This window comes from Panulirus ornatus, chromosome 2, assembly GCF_036320965.1.
Source record: "Panulirus ornatus isolate Po-2019 chromosome 2, ASM3632096v1, whole genome shotgun sequence".
Taxonomy (NCBI): Eukaryota; Metazoa; Arthropoda; class Malacostraca; order Decapoda; family Palinuridae; genus Panulirus; species Panulirus ornatus.
This window is the reverse complement of record NC_092225.1, coordinates 92,559,318-92,583,282: the sequence shown is the minus strand read 5'-3', so window position 1 is coordinate 92,583,282 and position 23,965 is coordinate 92,559,318. Positions and strand designations below refer to the sequence as shown.

Genomic DNA, 23,965 nt, shown 5'->3' with positions numbered 1-23,965 from the left:
AACCGAAATATCGATCCACTCGTCATAAAAGCTCGTTCGCCAAAAGGTGGTAATTTTTGGATGTTGTCCATACAAATGGGTTTCCATCTCGTTCATAAAGTGCCGTGTTGAAATGTCATGATAATGCTACAATGTTTGGACTTATTTAACGTGCTGGGAAGTTGGAAGTACTTGTGTGCCATCACTGATGACGAATTATTTTGCTGTTGTCATCTTGAGAGTAAATATCAACACAGGTTATATTTATTAAGATTAAAACAATTCATATTGATGAAATTATACTACACTTCATTCCATACACGTGTAGTTAAATGTATCATTCATATTCCTAATGATTTTGTCTTATTTGGATGACTGTCAATATGAATGTTAAAGGAGGCTACAGAAATGAGTTGAAAGGATAACAGGATCCACTCTTATAAAAGAGAAAAGATCCTAAAGACAAAAGACGTAAAGGAATCAACATCAAATGATGCAGTGCACATGAACAGGATCACAAAACAAATGAAATTAAAACAAATGAAACCATTCCCTCTCGTCAATTTGTTATTCATCAGTCCTCTCTACGTTAGATTAGGATATAATGATAATAAAACACCACACCTTCAATAGACTATATTTTAGTTTTATTTTATGATTACTCTTGACACTTATAAATACCCACATGCAAGTAAAAGTCATCACTTAATCTTAAAGACTTAGATCCTATAAGTTACTTAAGTTGGTCACTTGAACGTGATCTCAAGTTACAAGGGAGAGTAGTATTGCCCAGCATAGCCTGGCAAGAGAGGCAGACATTAAACAAAGAATGTATTAATCATAGCAGCGGAACTTCGATCGATAGATCTTCAGCGATAGACACAGTTGGAGAACTTGTTAGTATACAGCCTGGAATATTCTGCAGTACAATGGGGAGGAGGGAAAAAAATATCCAAAAATACAGTAAAGATTTATCTATTTGGCGCTTCACGTGAATCAGCTTTGTGTTGCAAATATTAAGAAACAAGTGGGGAGAATGAGAGCTCGAGAATGTATCAGTAAAATGCCGGAGTATCTACAGGGGAAAAAAAAAGATACAGGACTGAAGAGATCTTTGAGACATAGATAAAATAAGAGACTCAATCGAAACGGTAAAATTGATTTCGGAGGTTTATACCTGGGTTTAATGACATTGAACTGTGCTCGATAGGTTATGATTGCACTATATCCTGATCCTATGGAACAACATGAAATACCAGCAGTAACAGAGAGGACTTGAGGATTGATCAGGGAGAAGGTGAAGTTAAGCAGGACAAAAGAAATGTCTCTCTCTCATCCGAGAGACGATTCACTATGACATAGCTAGGCTGTTTCAAACTGCGTTCGATCCTCACTGCTCTCCATGTGACGCAACGGAGCAATGATCATATCAGAACAATAAAATTAATCATCGCTAGATATGTCAATATGGTACATAAGATTCAGTGGCGTACATTTTATAAAAGAAAAAAATATTTAGTAGTCAATATAAGGAAATGCGTCGATATCGCTCAATAATGTGTTGTTGTATATGGGTTTCTTATCAGACCTTGACGACCTTAATGACCTTGGCGGTTGTAATGACCCTGGGCGGTTGTAATGACCCTGGGTGGTTATAATGATCCTGGGCGGTTGTAATGACCCTGGCGGTTGTAATGACCCTGGCGGTTGTAATGACCCTGGGCGGTTGTAATGACCCTGGGCGGTTGTAATGACCCTGGGCGGTTGTAATGACCCTGGACGGTTGATAAGTAACCTTAAAGCCCAAGTCATCTTCCATTTCATCATATGCACATAAAGAGAATACGTCAGACATTTTAAGTAGAAAGGAAAAAAAAAAAAATGAAATGGAGATGCATATTGGAACCGAACAATTTAGCACAGGTCAAGAGTTACGAGTGATACAACAAACATATTGAGCATGGTGTGAATATATATATATATATATATATATATATATATATATATATATATATATATATAGGCAGTGTGAGCGTTCATACAAATTATGCCTGTATCAAAATGATGAAAAAGAAAGCAAAATCATGTAAATGAAAGCTAATTGTGATTAGAATATACAGCGGTTCATTAAGATATTTAAATGGAGAAGAGGTTGGGGGGGACATGAAAGGTTGGTAGAAAGTATGCACTTGACGTCAAGTATAATTAACAAACAATTAATCTCTATCCAAATTTTTCTGTGGATTTTACGATATGACTGAACTTTGTTTTTGTATCATTACAATAAATATAGTTAAGTATCCAGTATTTGTTATATTAACATCTTGGAGATACTATGATTTATTTCCCTGTGACATAGCATATATAAAATCAAATCAATAGTTGAAGTAATTTTTTTCAGTAGCCAACACAGGCGATTTCAGCAGGCGATATGGAATTATTAAATCATTAATATAACGAGGATTTCAGCAGGCCACATAATGGAACTTTTAAAAGAGATAAGAGATACAATAGAGAGATTAGTGAAGGAAGCGATATTGAGGCATTATTAAACAATTGATAACAAGATAGGGTAGATTTTTAGTTATTGTATATTGCTGTATTATTTTAATTAACACATTGGAAGAGTACAGCAGTAGATGCTGTGGAATATATATATATTTTTTTATCGTTAACACAGGAGCATTTCAGCAGTAGAGGTTGTAGAGTTTTTTGATAGTTAACACTGGAGGAACACAACTACAGCAGATATTGTGGAATTTTTGTTGACATTGAACACAATACATGAGTTCGGCAGTAGATGTTGTACATCATCTGAACAGTTAACACAGTAGATGTTATGGGATTTTGTAACCGTTGACACAGGAGATAAAGCAGTAGATGTGGAATGTTGCGAGTTGATATAGTTTAAAGAAAAATAAGAATCAAAAGTGTTTATTATGGAATTATCCAGCACTTAACATAGGAAACACAGTTGGAGAAGGAGGAGGAACTATATATATATATATATATATATATATATATATATATATATATATATATATATATATATATATATATTCAACAGTTAGCATAGTTCAAGTTTAGCAGCTGCCATGGTGGGGTCATTCACTGGCAAACAACCGCCGAATTTTACAAATTTAGCCGATATTTTCATAGCAGGTTACTACGGGAATAGTTAACATTTAATATAGTGGAAGTGTTTTCGGGCAAATGGTGTGTGTGTGTGTGTGTGTGTGTGTGTGCGTGTGTGTGTGCGTGCTCGGGGTGCCATTACTGGCACAGGTCGGTCTTTGTGTGTGCTCGGGGTGCCATTATTGGCACAGGTTGGGTGTGTGTGTGCTCGGGGTGCCATTACTGGCACTGGTCGGTGTATGTGTAGGCCAAGCGTAATGGGCTCTTGTGTGTTTGCGTGTGTTGTGTACTTTATGATGACCTAATTCATCTAAAATGAATTCGGTTCACAGTGTTGCGATGATGTAACAGGACACATTGTGGAAGTACTGAACAGTTTACGAACCAATAAAATAGAATAGTACTTAATTATGTAATACGGAGAATAGGGAAAACCGTAACATTTAACACTAGAATTATTTGAAAAGGTGATATGATTAAATTATTAGGCAGCAGGGACTTAAAATTGTTTAACAGTAAACACAACAGTAATTTTGCGATACATAATATATATATATATATGTATATATATATATATATATATATATATATATATATATATATATATATATATATATATATATATATATTAGGATTATCTAACAGTTGACACAACAGGCAACTTTGGCAATGGTTATGTACTAGAATTATTCAACAGGTGTCGGTCTTATGGAGAAATTTTGGCGTAAATGAATTCTTGTGAAACAGCTGATATAATGGGTAAATATCAGAATGCTATCATCTTTAACAGTCCTTATTAAGAGGAAGTTTGAAGAGGTATTGTAGAATTGTCTGGCAGCAGATACATGGGATCAGAGAGATAGATAGACAGATAGATAGATAGATAGATAGATAGATAGATAGAGAGAGAGAGAGAGAGAGAGAGAGAGAGAGAGAGAGAGAGAGAGAGAGAGAGAGAGAACGGAAGAACAGCATAGAAAGCTTTTAGTCCCTAAGTCACAGCGGTACGACCCCTCGAGCACGACGCTAAATGACCCATGAGTACGACCTTACGACCCCATTAAGTAATGACCGCTTGTCCTCGACCTAACCTAACCAAGGCTCAAAGGTCAGGTCAGAGGCCAAGAACGAATATCCAGGGGTCGTATCGTAGTCTTTGAGAGGTCTTAGTGGCGTCGTGTTCAAGGGTCGTACCTGTCATCGTGCTCTAGGGTCGTACTGTCGCACTCCAGGAATTAAGGGATGTCTAGACTACGTCATTGGCTAAAAATGTGTGATTTGGGATTGGAGGAATGTCAGGGGAGGTGGAGGGTCTTAAAACACACTACATTCAGCGTCTGGGAACTGTCAACAACAGGTCAATTTAATCCTTAATGACAATAAACGGACGATGAAAGTGATAAAAAGTGACAGGATTGAGCTACGGTCATTAGATCAGTGGCAAGGATTTCTTTTTTTTCTTTTTTCCCGGGCTAGGCTACATGGCCGTCCGTCTGTCTGTCTCTTCTCCATGAGTATCAGGAGAGAAACAAGTTTTTAGGTCATGTTTCGTAGGTGGAGGATAACGTTACGGTATCATAACTTGGTTTATCATTTGTTTTTTTTCTGGGTAAACCGAACATATAATCTACCCTTTCCCTAACCTAACATCGCAATTTACTCCCCTGCCAAACCTAGCTAGCATAGCAATCTACCTTCTTTCTAACCTAGCATAGCTGTAATTAATGTAAGGTAACTTACCCTTACTAACCTATGCTCTCATTTGCCGTAGCCCAGCATGCCATAATTCTAACCCAAACTAACCTAACGTACGCTAGCTTGACCTAGATTTAATTCTATCTAAACTAACCCATACATAGCTGAATCTTAACGTAACCCAAGCTAGCCAAGCCATAAATCCAAGCCAAACCAGCCCAGCCTTACCCTAAGATCCAAACCTTAACCTAACTTGCCCTGGCCTACCTTTAACCCGAATTAACCCAATGCAACGTACCCCCGCCCTCGCCTTGCTGGAAAAAAAAAAAAATCTACTAAACCAGTTATCCTAGCCGAACTTGACATTAAAGTAACAGCTGAAGATAACCTGATTTAGCTAACCCAAACATAAATTTAACCTACCCTAACCAGAATGATAAAGTTGTGACATCGTAACGTCATATCCATCTCGTATTTAACTATAATGCCTTGCCACTGAAGTGGTGTGAGGTTTGCAGCGGTAAGGGTATCCACCCAATCCTAGTGTTGCATCTGAAGCCATTCATTCTTTTTCCAAAGTATTTTGATTCTTTATAGGTTCATTTTATTGCACGGTACTTTTAGCCTAACATGTTAACATGTACAGCTTGACATGGTACACTACGTTCTTAACATAGACTACGACCTAACATGCTAACCAACTGTTTAAACATTAAGTTGTAGTTTTAACATGTCTTCAACCTGTGTTATGACATATTTTAGCTGATCCTTTTATTTCGATGCCGCTCAACCTAAACTACAGCTTAGTGTTAAACTCTATAGCCTGACATGTTAACATGCCGTCTCATATGCTCTGTAGTTTAAAAGTTCATCGTTAAATCATGGACTAGTATATGAAAAATATTGAGCTAGTGTTAAAGAAAACGTAAACTTTGTTGTCTTGTAAGATCACACATCGTGTCGTAAGGATATATATATATATATATATATATATATATATATATATATATATATATATATATATATATATATATATATATATACCACTGGGGAGAGAAATTAAACGTCATAATACGACCTATACAAAGATACGCTTATTAACGCCATACCTACAATTATACCAGCGACAGAGTGATACACAGGTTAATAGTATGGAGTTTTTTTTTCTTTTCATCTTCTCTTTAACTACAAGAACGATAAACATCAGCAGGATGAGCAGGTAGCGAAGGGGGAGGTGTGAGAGAGGGGGAGCAGGATATTATTTCAGCAGGTGATGATGGTGGTGGTGGTGAGGGCTGCTGGCAGCAGGAGGGCGATGATGAGCAGCAGAAGCAGACACTGGTGGTGGTAAAAGCAGACGTGGACGCCCGAACCTGAAAGGAGAAAAAGATGTGACTTAAGTTATGCTCCTCTTGATACGGTCTTCATTTATCTCTCCTACGGCCAACACACACACACACACACACACACACACACACACACACACAGCGTTAGACAGATACGTAGATAAACGGTATGTGATTATTATTATTTTTTCTCTCTCTCTGTTGTCCCACAGAGTGATAGACTAGAATTGGTGGTGGAGGCAGTATTATTCATTCTGATCTTCTTTATGGAAATATAAAGATCTGAAGGTTAGATAGAAAGCACTAGTGTCACACAGATTATATATATATATATATATATATATATATATATATATATATATATATATATATATATATATATATCTTTCTTTTCTTTCTTTCAAACTATTCGCCATTTCCCGCATTAGCGAGGTAGCGTTAAGAACAGAGGACTGGGCCTTTGAGGGACTACCCTCACCTGGTCCAATTCTCTGTTCCTTCTTTTGGAAAATTAAAAAAAAAAAAAAAAACGAGAGGGGAGGATTTCCAGCCCCCCGCTCCCTCCCCTTTTAGTCGCCTTCTACGACACGCAGGGAATACGTGGGAAGTATTCTTTCTCCCCTTTCCCCAGGGATATATATATATATATATATATATATATATATATATATATATATATATATATTACATCATGATCACGATCGTTCATATACAGCAAAAAAAAATCTCAGACTTTTTAAAGAAAATTATTACAAGGTAATATAATTAAAACTATTTAAATGATACACGAATTTCATCAATAATTAGTGTATTTTACCCTCCATGATGCGAAATATATCCACATCGACCCAAACCCATAAACCAGTTACGTGCAGAAGTTCCGGGTTCGCTTAACAGCTTTAGCTACGAGTGATGTACACATTACCTCAGTTAAATCTTATATTATTTCGCTGGCTGAATGCATGGGAAAAAGAAATGTATATACCTTGGTATATAAACTTAAAACGTACGGTGATGTGCATTTCCCCAGGGAATGGACAGGAGAAGTTGGGCAGTGGATACTAGGCGAATCATTGACAACATTGTTTAACGTTACTTAAGAACATTTTTTTCTTTTTTTAATCATTCTCTCACTTGAGGATACACATGAATGTATAGATACCGTAATACATTATGGAAGTACCTAGAGTTGTTAGAATTCAACTTATGTGCGAGCAAACAGGTGATCTGTGACGAATGATAGACTTAATTCTGTTCAGGGATGGCTTATTTTCTAACCTCGTAATACGGATTTGAAACGTATCCTTCTTTTTTCAGCAGTTTTAAAAACCTACAATTCTTATATTCTAGTTATAACTTAGAGTATGGGATGGATAGATATCAACATATCTACAGTTTGAAACACTTCCTGATGGAAAAGGATATTATCCCAGTTATACCTGTCCCCCATTATCAAATTAACCGTGATTAGTGATGGAATAACCCCATATAATGAGACGTTACCCTGACAATAGTCTGGCCAATACAACAGAGTTACCCATCCAACGTCACAAAATAACGTGAAATTATACCGTTTTCTGTGGGTACTTTCCTCCATGGTTATTCCCAGGATTGTCTTCGGTCATGTTACGTTTTATCTTCATAAATGGACACAAGTTATAAGTCCGCTGTGTATAAATGTCGGTAAAAGTGGAGACGAAGGTTCACTACACTGCACTCTATGAAAAAAAATATTCCCATTTTCTCTGGTAGATAATTGAAGCCATTATTGCAATTTGGTCCTTATTACTGTACTCACGGTGCAGTAATGATAACTATAATACAATAATTGATGGGGCCAAACTTTTCTTTAATATAAAGTAAAAGGGAAGGATCAAATGTTAAGAAATGGCAAACTACCATACACTTATTACTTCAAAAAGATGTTTCAGGGGAAAAAATCAACATTAAAAATACAAATTTTTTTTCTTTGCTATGTATGACGAGGAGAATATTCATTTATTCATTCATTTCATACTAATTAGTGTATATGAGTCTGCTTTCACCCTCTGCCGATGCTAGAAGCAAAAAAAAAAAATATTAAGAAAACACTTGATATGAAATCATGTCGCGCTTGGTCGAATAAGGTTTAGGGTTTATGTCTACTATTATTGCTTCCTGTTTTGCTCTGTGTGTTGGATACTATAATTTATTTACGTATGCTAGAGATAGGTAAGGGTTAGGTTTATCTAGCTGTAACATGTTGTACCATGTAAACCAAATTTTTTGTTTACGTTTAAAATATATAGGTTTACTCCTTCGGCGTGTTAAACCATGTAAATTTTATTATTCATATGAACACGTTCTTTAAATAGGTAAGGATAGGTTTATCTGGCTGCAATCAGCATAATGCTGATTTAAAAGACTTTTAAGCTTAGGCAGGTTAAGGGTTCCCTAAACTAAGTTGAAGCAAAAAAAAATAAAAAATAAAAAAAGGGTTTACTGAAAACGATGAAAATGTGAATTATGATGTTTTCATTTGTTCCGCCATGGATGTGCCTTTTTTTTTTTTTTTACTGCGTCGTTGTAACGGGAACAAAACAGGCATTGTAGGTAGTTAGTTAATGATACCCGTAAATCACATACAAAAAAAGAATATATATTTAAAAAGGCTTTGGTGAATGGCCCAGTGGAGCGACTCTGTTCATCACACTGTAATTAATTCAGGTTTCTGTAATTGCATTGCCAAAATTGCATATATTTGCGCAGATTGAACCGTCTTTTCACCTTAGTATGATGCGTACTTGGAAGAAGAAGTGAAATAATGAAAAGAAGGTGATATGAAAATGATATATATATATATATATATATATATATATATATATATATATATATATATATATATATACATACTTTGTCGCTGTCTCCCGCGTTAGCGAGGTAGCTCAAGGAAACAGACGAAAGAATGGCCCAACCCACCCACATACACATGTATAAACATACACGTCCACACATGCACATATACGTACCTATACATTTCCACACACACACATATATATATATATATATATATATATATATATATATATATATATATATATATATATATATATATATATATATATATATACATATACATATAACACATGGACATAATTCATACCCCATACTCCATTGCGTTTGGGACGCTTTAGTTTGAGTGTGACGGTACACAGTGGGCAGTGGGTCTGCCGTGGAGGGTGGGGTGGGCAGTAGGAATACCGAGGAGGGTGGGGTGGGTTGATACCAGGACTACGTGGAGGGTGGGCAGCAGGACTATCGTGGAAGGTGGGTTGACAACATAACTACCGTGTAGGGTGGGTGGGCGGGTTGGGCAGCAGGTGTACCATGAACGGTGGGCTGGCAGCAATACTACCATGGAGGGTGGGTCGGCAGCAAGACTGCCGTTGAGGGTGGGTTGGCAGCAAGGTTACTGTGACAGGTAAGACGGCAGTAAGACTGCTTTGGAGGGAGGGTGGGTTGGCAGGAAGAATGCCGAGGAGGGTGGGTGGGTGGGTTGGCAGGAAGAATGCCGAGGAGGATGGGTTGGCAGAAAGACTACCGAGAAGGGTGGGTTGGTTGGCAGTAAGACGACAGTGGAGGGTGGGTTGGCTGGGTGGGCAGCAGGACTACCACGGAGAGTGGGTTGCCAAGACTACCGTGGAGGGTGGGCAGCAGGACTACCACGGAGAGTGGGTTGTCAAGACTACCGTGGAGGGTGGGTTGGTTGGGTGGGTAGCAGGACTACCACGGAGAGTGGGTTGTCAAGACTACCGTGGAGGGTGGGTTGGTTGGGTGGGTAGCAGGACTACCACGGAGAGTGGGTTGGCAAGACTAACCGTGGAGGGTGGGTTGGCTGGGTGAGTAGCAGGACTACCGTGGAGGGTGGGTTGGCTGGGTGGGTAGCAGGACTACCGTGGAGGGTGGGTGGGCAGGAGGAGATGTGGTCAGTAGGATCCAAACCTTGCGTGACCCGTGATCCGATTACCGGGCCTTGAACCTCCCCACCCTGGCCACCACAACTACACACACACACGCACACAAGACAAGACAGCCCGTCACACAGACTGACACACACACACACACACACACACACACACACACACACACACACACACACACACACGTACACCAACATAAAGGCACATCAGTATATTTACAGTACATACATAATATCAGTGACAGGACTTGAAAGAAACTTTTTTCTGGCATGTATATTCTCACACATACGAAATTAAATAGTGCTATGTGTACACACACACACACTGCTATGTGTACACACACACACACACACACACACACACACACACACACGACGTAGGAATATGGTTATAACGTAATAATATAAATTCGTTTCATATTACGTGTGAAAGGACTGTTACAGCCACAGATTCATGTAATTCTACACACAATCATTTGTGATTACAGATTGTGTCTTAACCTTGTATATATATGTACCATGGCTTTACTCCTGTGTGCTCACATACATACACACAACTGACTGCCTAAGCCAGGTGTCCATTTATCGACTATCTCCATGGGAAGGGTGAACATCTGGGTTTGGGTCTGGGCCGACTGCCACGCCCAGGATTCGAACCCATGCTAATCCGATCCTAGCCTAACAAGTGTTGGTTTATGGTTCCTGTCGCTAAACTACGCATGCGCACGTGTTACCGGACTCCGTCAGTGCAAGGTTACATTGGGAGTGAAAAGTCGTCTTTGGCGAGGCTGTATCGCTGGGTAAGTTATATTCTCGTCGAAGATCCATTCATTTCATCGAAAGATGCAAATAGAATAGTTAACCCGAGACCAAAATATTTTTAAATACACGAATAGAAAACGAGCAAGTAAATGAGAGGAAATTTTTTTTTTCTCTGGTCGTTTCTGATGAAAATTCCCGAACCTGTATGATATCTATTTTAGGTACAAATCCCAGACTTTATACCTGAACCTAAATTCCTTCGGTTTTGATCGTGTTTTGCCATCAGACCGGATAACTCGAGGTAATGTGATGAGCAAGACTTCCTCTTCGTTTATACAACTGATGGAAACATATGGGGGGTCATTTGCCCCCACAGCTCTGTATTGGTTTGGGTCAGAATAACTTACTGTTGTCATGGAATCATATCGCAGCGCACGCAATATTAGGCAGGCCACATTCATTATTTTTATTATTATTATTATTATTATTATTATTATTGATTGGTGATTGGTTCTCAGTGAATGTAGGTTTGCGGCAGGGGTGTGTGATGTCTCCATGGTTGTTTAATTTGTTTATGGATGGGGTTGTTAGGGAGGTAAATGCAAGAGTTTTGGAAAGAGGGGCAAGTATGAAGTCTGTTGGGGATGAGAGAGCTTGGGAAGTGAGTCAGTTGTTGTTCGCTGATGATACAGCGCTGGTGGCTGATTCATGTGAGAAACTGCAGAAGCTGGTGACTGAGTTTGGTAAAGTGTGTGGAAGAAGAAAGTTAAGAGTAAATGTGAATAAGAGCAAGGTTATTAGGTACAGTAGGGTTGAGGGTCAAGTCAATTGGGAGGTGAGTTTGAATGGAGAAAAACTGGAGGAAGTGAAGTGTTTTAGATATCTGGGAGTGGATCTGGCAGCGGATGGAACCATGGAAGCGGAAGTGGATCATAGGGTGGGGGAGGGGGCGAAAATTCTGGGGGCCTTGAAGAATGTGTGGAAGTCGAGAACATTATCCCGGAAAGCAAAAATGGGTATGTTTGAAGGAATAGTGGTTCCAACAATGTTGTATGGTTGCGAGGCGTGGGCTATGGATAGAGTTGTGCGCAGGAGGATGGATGTGCTGGAAATGAGATGTTTGAGGACAATGTGTGGTGTGAGGTGGTTTGATCGAGTGAGTAACGTAAGGGTAAGAGAGATGTGTGGAAATAGAAAGAGCGTGGTTGAGAGAGCAGAAGAGGGTGTTTTGAAGTGGTTTGGGCACATGGAGAGGATGAGTGAGGAAAGATTGACCAAGAGGATATATGTGTCGGAGGTGGAGGGAGCAAGGAGAAGAGGGAGACCAAATTGGAGGTGGAAAGATGGAGTGAAAAAGATTTTGTGTGATCGGGGCCTGAACATGCAGGAGGGTGAAAGGAGGGCAAGGAATAGAGTGAATTGGAGCGATGTGGTATACCGGGGTTGACGTGCTGTCAGTGGATTGAATCAAGGCATGTGAAGCGTCTGGGGTAAGCCATGGAAAGCTGTGTAGGTATGTATATTTGCGTGTGTGGACGTATGTATATACATGTGTATGGGGGGGGTTGGGCCATTTCTTTCGTCTGTTTCCTTGCGCTACCTCGCAAACGCGGGAGACAGCGACAAAGTATAATGAAAAAAAAATAATTATTATTATTATTATTATTATTATTATTATTATTATTATTAGTGGTATTTTCTCGAACACAAGTCTCTGCGTGTGTGTTTGTATGTGTGTGCACAGTGCACGTGTTAAAAGTACAACTCTGTCTGTCTGTCTGTCTGTCTGTCTGTCTGTCTGTCTCTCTCTCTCTCTCTCTCTCTCTCTCTCTCTCTCTCTCTCTCTCTCTCTCTCTCTCTCTCTCTCTCTCTCTCATCATGAAGAGGAACACGACTGAAGTCATTTAGTAACATTTTTTTTTGGGGGGGTTAGGGATGTTTTCCTACGAACGTGAGGTACGAAGAAAATTTTTTAGGGTTGGGAGAACAGGCTAGAAACGAACCTTCTGGAACATTTTTTTTGTCTGTCTGTCTGTCACGAATGACGGGGAAGAGGAGGAGCCCAGAGATAAGTCATGATCTAAGGCTAGTGGACGAGACCTGAGGATGTGCGCGAGGCTCGTAAGTCAGCTTAGGGTCGCCTCCCTCATCCCCGGGGATTGGCAGAAGGGCTGATGACCCGGCATGCAACAGGGCGAGGCCCTGATTCCACCTGCCCTCGGAATTTATGGTCGTTTATGCATTTCTTTCTTTTGTATTCTTTTTTTTTCTTTTGGCTGAGCCACAAGTATCAGCGAAATGAATCGATATATATATATATATATATATATATATATATATATATATATATATATATATATATATATATAATATTTAGTCGCTGTCTCCCGCATTGGCGAGGTAGCGCAAGGAAACAGACGAAAGAATGGCCTAACCCACCCACATACACATGTACATACATAAACGCCCACACACGCACATATATTTTAACTTTCTAAAAGGGGAATATATATATATATATATATATATATATATATATATATATATATATATATATATATATATATATATATATATATATATATATTCAAACATGTTTTAATTAAGGCCATAGCATAATTAAGTACGGTCTTGAATTAAACATGTATGAGTGAAAATATTTTCCTGGATTATACTAATATATATATATTGAATGAAAGAGTGAATAGATGAATATTGAAGTACAGTTATTAAAGGAAGACGGAAGGGCCATGCAGTGATTCTGTGTATGGTCTTAGAATCATCTTGAACACCCGATTTTTTTTTTTTTTTTTGATTAGGTGTTATAATTGTCGCTACGACATTGACCCTGGTAATTGATGAGCCTAAATGCCTCAATTAATTACGATCTTTCAACCATCTTTTTCTTTTCCCGTCAAAATGAAGGCCATATCCCATGTTATTACTTTCTATTTTCCCTCATATAGGTTTTCGTACGTACTGAGAGCATGCACATGTCGAATAGGAAGAGCTACGTACTAAGTTATATTGGATGTTTATCTTGTTTTTCAGACATTAGACACATTTTTTTTTTGTGCATCTATTGTCTTATAACTGGTAAAGTGTTTTCACTTTCATCCCGTCAGTGAATTTCTCGTCTGTTCCATTGTTTACATTAGTAATACCTTCATTTTTTTTTTTCACATGTTTATTGCCATTCTTTTTTTTTTTTTATAGTCCTTTGTTGTGTTGTTCCAGGAAACATTTAAGGCTCCGTAGGAGCGTTTAGTGAGGATATCAAAAGTGTTTATGGCTGGTTAAGTTTTCTCACGGAAACACAACGTAAATAAGAAGATACAAACATCTCTTTCCTCTTTATTTCTTTTTAGCCTAGTTTTCGCCCGTTTTCTTTCGTGGGTAATTTTTTTTTCTTTTTTTTCACCCGTATCTCAAATTTTGGTTAGAGAGGATCACATTCAAAGCTGCTGGGGTTAGGTTAACTTGGTTATTTGGCTCGTAGGCTATCGACCTGCTGGGTCACTCAGGCCGTCAAGTTGTGACCACCAAATCGTCAAGACTTGAACGCCATTATCAAGATAATAACAGTACACAAATTCATGCATATGCGGTCCTTCGTCAGTCGAAGAGTAACCCAATTCCGAAAAGAACAAAGAGATCTGTCATGCATTTCGCGTTATAGATACAAATGTAACTTCACAATGTAACGCAACTGAAAACTTTAATTGGTAAGGTGTTAAATGCGTAGATAAAAGACAAGCAAAGTATATAGATTTATTGGCGAACTTTATTATTATTTATTCTTGTATATATTTTCCATAAAACGGTTGCGATGTATCATTAACTCTGAGAAGGCAGTAAAAGTCGACCCAGCTGTATTATTAGTGGGGAGTCTGGTCTAAGGCTATCACCATTATTCTTGCCTGACAGCCAACAATATATATATATATATATATATATATATATATATATATATATATATATATATATATATATATATATATGAAGGTGAAATCGCACTCCAGTAGTTCATATGATTTTATTTGATACGTAATTTTTCTATACGTGTGGCACGACATATTTCACGGAATTAATAAAGTTATTTAAATCCCAGCATCACAACGATAGATGCCGATAGAAGCGAGGGTGTTTAAACACAATAGAACATGAAGTTAGCTTTTAATGGCGATACATTTAAAGTCGCAGGAAATAGTGGCCCACATGACTTAAAAAACCTATGTACACAATCGACCATGTTGGACTTTTCAAGGGGAAACTAGTTAAATCGAACTGAAATTTACGGAGTTGCTGAATAAGACTGAAGAAGATATACTGAAAGCTGCTGCCATGATTGAATATGAAAAATACTTTTAGATCGAAAAAGAAAGTAGAAAAACTTTGAGGAGACGGACTAAAATAACGGGTCTAGGAGTAAACTATTAAACTCAATCAGTAGTGTTAGTCCTGGTCCGGATCTGGACCGCGTTCGAATCCCCATCTGAACACTACTAACTCGCTCATAAGAAAAAAAAAAAATAATGATAATATGGTTTTCTTTTACGGAAATTGGTAATTACTCGCATTTCATGAAATCATCTCTTGTAATAACTTACTTGAAATAATTTTTCCCACTTATTTTCAGTCTAACGCCCTAAAATTTATCGTAACGCGTTATCTTGTTTATTTTTTTCATTACCTTTTAAGTGAAACAAATTCTTTTAACCGAACCTTTGCCATGTAGGAATTTTGTGTGACTGGACCTTTACTAATAGTAATTGAGCAGCCATGATATAAGGACTGTTGGTAATCGTTAAATACGAAAGATTTGGTTTAAAGAGGGTGTAAGGCGTGCAACAAGAAATAGAGTGAATTGGAACGATGTGGTGTACCGGGGTGGACGTGCTGTCAATGGATTGAACCAGGGCATGTGAAGCGTCTGGGGTGAACCATGGAAAGTTGTGTGGGGCCTGGATGTGGAAAGGGAGCTGTAGTTTCGGTGCATTATTACATGACAGCTAGAGAGTGAGTGTGAACGAATGTGGCCTTTGTTGCCTTTTCCTAGCGCTACCTCGCGCGCATGCGGGGGGAGGGGGTTGTTATTTCATGTGTGGCGGGGTGGCGACGGGAATCAATATAGGCAGCAAGTATGAATTATGTACATGTGTATATATGTATATGTCTGTGTATGTATATATATGTATACGTTGAAAGGTATAGGTATATATATGTGCTGTGTGGACGTGTATGTATATACATGTGTATGTGGGTGGGTTGGGCCATTTTTTCGTCTGTTTCCTTGCGCTACCTCGCTAACGCGGGAGACAGCGACAAAGTATAATAGTATAATAGATTATATATATATATATATATATATATATATATATATATATATATATATATATATATATATATATATTACATCAGAAAAAGGAAACAGGTGAAAGAGACGTGAACTAAATTCTTAATGAATCTAAAAAAGCTTGATCAGAGAGAGAGAGAGAGAGAGAGAGAGAGAGAGAGAGAGAGTTGGGGCAGGGAGGGGCCGGGGGGGGGGGGGAGGAGACCGGTGTTTAGTCTTCCTTGGCTCTGTCTCTCGCCACCTCTCCATTTATCCTCATACACATACATACATATCTTCCACCATAGTTCTTCATCGTCGGCCCAGCACTATAAATGTCCCCCCGCCGCTTTCTCTTCCGCCATTTCCCCTCAGTTTATTTCCATGAAGTTCCTCTGACCGTCGGAATGTGCAGCAGTTTGTGGAAGACCATGGCAGTCTAAGAGTTTATATTAGGCTTCCTACGTTGGCTCTAGGGTTAAATATTCTACACAGATTGTGGAGCGTCATGATCCACATGGATAGAACTCTCTACATGGACGAGAACAGTAGTAGAAGGGGAAGGGAAGATATACCATGGAAGAATATTCTAATAAGAGAAAAAGGATCAGATACCTCACACAGTTTTTTTTTTTCCTTGTGTGTAAAGGATCAGATACCTCACACAGTTTTTTTTTTCCTTGTGTGTAAAGGATCAGATACCTCACACAGTTTTTTTTTTCCTTGTGTGTAAAGGATCAGATACCTCACACAGGCCCTATAGTTTTTTTTTTTTTTTTTGTATGTTAATTCGCATATAGATTTGCAGAAGTATGAGTGAGTGTTAACCTTACGTGACTCGTCTGTAATTTCCGTTTTTAATTTTTATTTCATGGGATGATGAACTTTGTCCGTATTTTTATGTAATTTTTATGTAATTTTTTATGTAATTTCATCGTATGATTTTAATTATCTTTACCTTTCCGCTCTATACATCTCGATGACATTTTCTGTCTTATCCAAGCGACATTATTGATACAGAATAATTGCCATAATTGATACATGATGATAATTGCCATAATTGATTCAGAATAATAATTGCCATAATTGATTCAGAATAATAATTGCCATAATTGATTCAGAATAATAATTGCCATAATTGATTCAGAATAATAATTGCCATAATTGATTCAGAATAATAATTGCCATAATTGATTCAGAATAATAATTGCCATAATTGATTCAGAATAATAATTGCCATAATCGATTCAGAATAATAATTGCCATAATTGATTCAGAATAATAATTGCCATAATTGATTCAGAATAATAATTGCCATAATCGATTCAGAATAATAATTGCCATAATTGATTCAGAATAATAATTGCCATAATCGATTCAGAATAATAATTGCCATAATCGATTCAGAATAATAATTGCCATAATCGATTCAGAATAATAATTGCCATAATCGATTCAGAATAATAATTGCCATAATCGATTCAGAATAATAATTGCCATAATCGATTCAGAATAATAATTGCCATATTCTTGAAAAGTGATTGAACGACATTGTACAAGTGGTAACAAGGGCCACATATATAGTATGTATGGCTTGAGAATGACTTTCAATTCTTAACATCTAGTGAAGTCTTAAGCTTAATAACCATTTCCCACACACACACACACACACACACACACACGCACACACACACACACACACACGCACGCACGCACGCACACACACACACACACACACACACACACACACACACACACACACACACACACGCACGCACACACAGAGAGACTCGCGCATACTGTTCACTCTCCCATAAACCATGTACGCCCTTAGAGGCATGTGTTCTCTCTCTCTCTCTCTCTCTCTCTCTCTCTCTCTCTCTCTCTCTCTCTCTCTCTCTCTCCATTCATCGTCATGTTAATCAGTCCTTTTATAATCGTCCTCTACCCCCTTCCATCCTCTCTCTCTCTCTCTCTCTCTCTCTCTCTCTCTCTCTCTCTCTCTCTCTCTCTCTCTCTCTCTCTGTCCATTCATCGTCATGTTAACCAATCGTTTTATAATCGTCCTCTACCCCCTTCCATCCTCTCTCTCTCTCTCTCTCTCTCTCTCTTTCTCTCTCTCTCTCTCCCCTACCCTGGACCCACCGCCACTGAAGATCCTGCCCCAGAAGGAGCGGGGTTGCGCCGGCTTGAGGGTGTAGTAGGCGCTCTGCTTGTAGTTGTGGATGTGTTCCGGGCTTCCTCCTCCTCCTCCTCCCACGCCTCCCTGGCTGGCCACGCACTTCAAGGACATCTCCCTGCCGGAGGAGACCTGCTCGTCGCTGACGGTGAACTCCAGCCGTGATTTCGTCCTGGCCAGGTTGCGCTGGAACACGGGGGAGTAATTCCTCACCCACGTCGGGTCCACCTGCAAGCCATGGGCTGCGTTATACCATGGACTACCTTATACATCAAGGGCTAGGTTACAGCATGGGCTAGGTTATACACCTAGGGCTGGGTTACAGCATGGGCTACCTTATACACTTAGGGCTAGGTTACAGCATGGGCTACCTTATACACCTAGGGCTAGGTTACAGCATGGGCTACCTCTTGCACCAAGGGCTAGGTCTTGTAGCTTGGGCTAGGTTATACACCAAGGGCTAGGTTTTATTGTTTGGGCTAGGTTATACACCAAGGGCTAGGTTATAGCATGGGCTAGGTTATACACCAAGGGCTAGGTTATAGCATGGGCTACGTTATACACCAAGGGCTAGGTTACAGCATGGGCTACCTCATACACCAAGGGCTAGGTTTATAGCTTGGGCTAGGTTTTATTGCTTGGGCTAGGTTATATACCAATGGCTAGGTTTTATTGCTTGGGCTAGGTTATATACCAAGGGCTAGGTTTTATTGCTTGGGCTAGGTTATATACCAAGGGCTAGGTTTTATTGCTTGGGCTAGGTTATATACCAAGGGCTAGGTTTTATTGCTTGGGCTAGGTTATATACCAAGGGCTAGGTTTTATTTCTTGGGCTAGGTTATATACAAGGGCTAGGTTTTATTTCTTGGGCTAGGTTATATACCAAGGGCTAGGTTTTATTTCTTGGGCTAGGTTATATACCAAGGGCTAGGTTTTATTTCTTGGGCTAGGTTATACACCAAGGGCTAGGTTTATAGCTTGGGCTAGGTTATATACCAAGGGCTAGGTTTTATTGCTTGGGCTAGGTTATACACCAAGGACTAGGTTTTATTGCTTGGGCTAGGTTATATATCTAGGGCTAGGTTTATAGCTTGGGCTAGGTTATATACCAAGGGCTAGGTTTATAGCTTGGGCTAGGTTATATACCAAGGGCTAGGTTTATAGCTTGGGCTAGGTTATATACCAAGGGCTAGGTTTATAGCTTGGGCTAGGTTATATACCAAGGGCTAGATTTATAGCTTGGGCTAGGTTATATACCAAGGGCTAGGTTTATAGCTTGGGCTAGGTTATATACCAAGGGCTACGTTTATAGCTTGGGCTAGGTTATACCAAGAGCTAGGTTTATAGCGTGGCTAGGTTATATATCAAGGGCTAGGTTTATAGCATGTACTAGGCTATACCAAGGGTTAGGTTACACCAAGGGCTAGGTTTATAGCATGGGCAAGGTTATACCAAGGGATGTACCAATGACTACGTCATTATCATGGGCTGGCTTTTATTCCTTGGGTCAGATTGCAACATGGGCAAGGTAATATTGGGCTAGATTATACAGTATAGGCTGGGTTATATCATGGCTTACTAGGTTATACCATGGACTAGGTTATACCATGGGCTGGGTTATACCATGGGCTAAGTTATACCATGGGCTGGGTTATACATGGGATAGGTTATACCATGGACTGGGTTATACATGGGCTAGGTTATACCATGGGCTGGGTTATACGTATACATGGGCTGCGTTATACATGGGCTAGGTTATACCATGATGGGCTAGGCTATAACAAGGATCACACAGTTAACATGTTTGACGTCATGTGGATCGGTGTACTTTTTGATACCACAGACTCCATCATTCTCCCATGGGTCACATAATTGCTTCTGAAAAAAAAAAATGTATGCGATTGCATGATAAAGTCGATGTTCTCAAGAAGAGGTCGTGAGGGTAATTCAAAACAAGGGGGTTTAAAACGGTTTGCCTTATAAGCAAGGGTCGCAGGAGCAATTTGCAAGAGTATTGGGGTTGAAATCATGGCATTGGATATTATTGTACTGTGGTTTTAACACGGCAGCACTCTGTAAAAGAAGAAGAAAATGGGAAAATATATAAAAAACGAAACGTGCGATTGGAATATTCTTCCATGACCTGACCTAACCTAATCTAACCTGATGTAACCTTATTTAACCTAAGAATCTAACCTAACATATTCTTACTTAATCTAACCTAATTTAACTTTTCCTAACCTAAAATTCGTAAAACGTTGCTACTAACATTGACAAGAATTTTATCTTTAAGTTTCACCAGAGATCATAATATTAATTCTAAAGGATATAGGGCAACTGAAGCTATTGTATTAGACATCATGGGGTCAACTATATAAGTAATGTTTATGCCAGAGCGCCGCTTATTTTTTTTTTAAGGGACAGCTAGGCTAAATGTTACAGAACGAAGTGCCTAGCATCTATCTTGAACATTAAGGTCTTACCTTAAAGTCAGTAGTGCAACCAGCCCCGGCTATGTAAAAAACACTTAACCTTAAGTCTAAAGCTATACAAGGTACTAAAGCTAGTAGACTTCATAGCAGTGTTGAACACCATACTATTATAAAGCTCCGAGACCCGTTGGGCAAGGAGATGCTACCCCATACAGGAATCCTACTTATTTTACAATGACCTGGTCATTGACCTGACCTTACAAAGGCCAGACCGTATGACCTTACGGTCATATAGTCGTGGCCAAGTGTCATGTCTTGCTGGAGGAGGTAAAAAGTACATCAAGTTTTAGAGAATCATTGCAAAACATTCGCGGATCTTTTTTTCCAAATGGTGATCCGTTTTCTGTGGACTATGTATTACCGATGTCTCACATTTGGCGGTGAAGGTGCTGTGTGTGGAGAGCGAGAGAGACTTACATGCCTCTCGTTGAGGAACCAGGTGAGGGCTGGAGGCGGGCTGGCAGGCGGGGAGGTACAGGTGAGGATGACCAGTTGACCGGCCGTGATGTTGTCCCTCTTCATACCCGGCGCGGAGGTGATCGTTGGCGGACCCTCGGGCGCATCTGGGGAGGGAGGGAAGAAAACGGGAATTTTTTTAGGAGAGACGCTGCTGCGATCGGCGCGATAATATTTTTTGAGAACAGTGTGATTGTACAATCTACCATAAAGCTGAGGGATTAGCAACCATGGGGGGAAAACTGTTCGAACTTGCATTGTGATAGAACTATGTATGTTGTCATGGTTTTTTAGCTGTGGTTATGGAGCCTTCCCTAAATTCCGGTAGGAGAGGGAGGGTGGTGGTTCGTTCGTATCCCCATCTTTTTTTTTCCCCCATCGACTGAAAATTTAATCTTAAACGCATGTTTTGCGTGAGCTCAACCCTCACGGGTTTCCAGAGCCGGTAGAGATCGGGGGCCCATGACTGCTCACGGTTCCGGATACACTCCGTGACCACGACAGTTGTGGGGGGAAAACATATGCAGGTCTACAGTGACGACCCAAAGAAGAGGGTTAATATTTTGTTTTTAATACGAGGATAGAACTCCTGTCACTGCATATGAATAGGATTAGCGTTGTAACACAACTATTGACACAGCTATAGAACAAAATCTCGCATAGTAGTGACGGTTACGACGTGGCGTATTTAATAGGAGAATAATAATAGGGGAAATAGATGAGGCAGAGTATCAAGAACTGACTGACCTAACTGGTTTTGATCATACGTTTTTGTCGTTACTTGAACTTAATCTTTTAAGCTTGAATTGTGACTTTCCTAGAATTCTGATAGATATTTTTTTTTTGCTTCATGTAAAGATGTGGTTTGTTATATGTGTATTAGAGAGTATCAGCGTTACCGGACTCCACCTGCAGTTGGTTACGTCACAAGTGAAAAGACACCTTGTGTGGTGAATCATCGTCAGTGGAGGGAAAGGAGTAGAATCTTGTCAAAGCCCTTACCTCAAGGGTGTTCATCCTTTCCCTCCTCCTGATTGTAGAGCCGCCTTTAAAAAAGCTATAGGAGACTCCCCCCCCCCGGCAAAAAAATACAATGAGTCCAGGGGTAACTTATTTAAAATTATTGGAATATCATTTATAGACTTTTTAAGGTAATTTGGTAGAGACGTTCCATGATTTTAAGTGGTTTGCTGACGTTCGTTTTAGCCTTACCAGTAAACCACAGCTAACAACCTAAGTGAACCATCTAACCAGACCTAATTAGCTACTTGTCCTAGCCAAATCGAGCCTACCTAACCAAACCTAACCTAACTACCCAAGCTAAACTACCCAATCTAACCTCGTCCACCCATTTAATCTTGACCAACTTAACCACACTCAACCTTTCAAAATGTTTCGAAAAGTATGATTGAGAATGTTCGAGCTCTCCCACCCCCATACCAGCTGTACATGTCTAGAAATAATTCATATTGAATAAAGCATATTATACACTGTTATAATGATAATGATGATAGTGATGATAATGATTACAGTGTTAGTAATTGATGATGATAATCATGATAGTAACAGCGATGATAATAATAATAATAATAATAATAATAATAATAATAATAATGATAATGGTAATAATAATGATAATAATAATAATGATGGTAATGATGATAATAATAGAATAATGATAATGATTGTTGATTGTTTGCAGACAATACACTAAGAGTAAACAAAGCGTAAGAATAAAAAAGTGGTATACCAGTCATGATGTTAATGTTTCCCCTAAACTTCCTGTAGAAGTTCTTGATGGAAAAGCAATCCGTCGTCGACGGCTAAACCTCTTACTTAACAAATTAAAGTTATATAAGAGCCTTTAAAGGAAGGAAAGTACATATAAGCAGACATATATGTGTGTGTGTGTGTGTGTGTGTGTGTGTGTGTGTGTGTGTGTGTTGTAAATCACAACTGATGCGTTTTCCTTCCCTTTTTTTTTGTTCGTTTTTCCCTCCCCTGAAAAATGGAAGGGTCCCCCCCCCCCTCAACACCCGGGAATGTAAATCAGCTGTCACTTAAGTAAGATTTGGGTCAACGGGCGACACAGGAACATACTTGGAGACGGCAACTCGCCCTCCCTCTGGGCCCACGGACCCTCACACCCCCTAGTACTGGCTCCGCCGACTGGTCCTTGCCACCACCACCACCACTTCCCCACCTCTCCCTCACCTCTCCCTCCTCTCCAGCCCTAGTTATAGCCCCACGGACGCCTCCCTAACCTCACAACCTAACTCTAGGCCCAGGCGATAGATGCAGCTTCTATTTCTAGCCATATTTCTCCCTCATCCCTTCACACCTCAACCTCTGTGGGGTTGATTTCCCACAGCTGAAAACTCCCTCCCTCCCCATCGCTTCCCCCCCCATCTAAACCATTGGCTCTCAACCCCCCCTTTTGACACAACCTCCAGCTCCACCCCCTCTACCTCGGCTTAACCCTCACTAGCCCCCTACTCCTTGGCTCGTAGTTTCCAGGCTCCTGGAATGGCCTTCCAGTCGACCCAGCCCCATTAAGTGACCTCTGTTTGGGCCTCCGTGGTGTAGTGGTTAGCGTTCCTGACAGTGACGCATTCAGGGTCCCCTCCC

General features: G+C 39.6%; 1 protein-coding gene across 2 annotated transcripts in view; it reads right to left on the bottom strand.

Annotated features, from left to right (window-relative positions):
* Positions 1 to 587: 587 nt before the first annotated feature.
* The window catches only part of LOC139758380 (uncharacterized), a 326,365-nt gene continuing 302,987 nt past the window's right edge, over positions 588 to 23,965 (bottom strand). For both annotated transcript variants that reach the window (XM_071679698.1, XM_071679709.1), the window contains exons 5-7: positions 21,299 to 21,444; positions 18,356 to 18,617; positions 588 to 6,182 (exon numbers count right to left, since the gene is read on the bottom strand). In XM_071679698.1, coding sequence (XP_071535799.1) covers positions 6,073 to 6,182; positions 18,356 to 18,617; positions 21,299 to 21,444 — 518 coding nt within the window. In that variant the 3' untranslated portion in view covers positions 588 to 6,072. The remainder of the gene's footprint in view (positions 6,183 to 18,355; positions 18,618 to 21,298; positions 21,445 to 23,965) is intronic.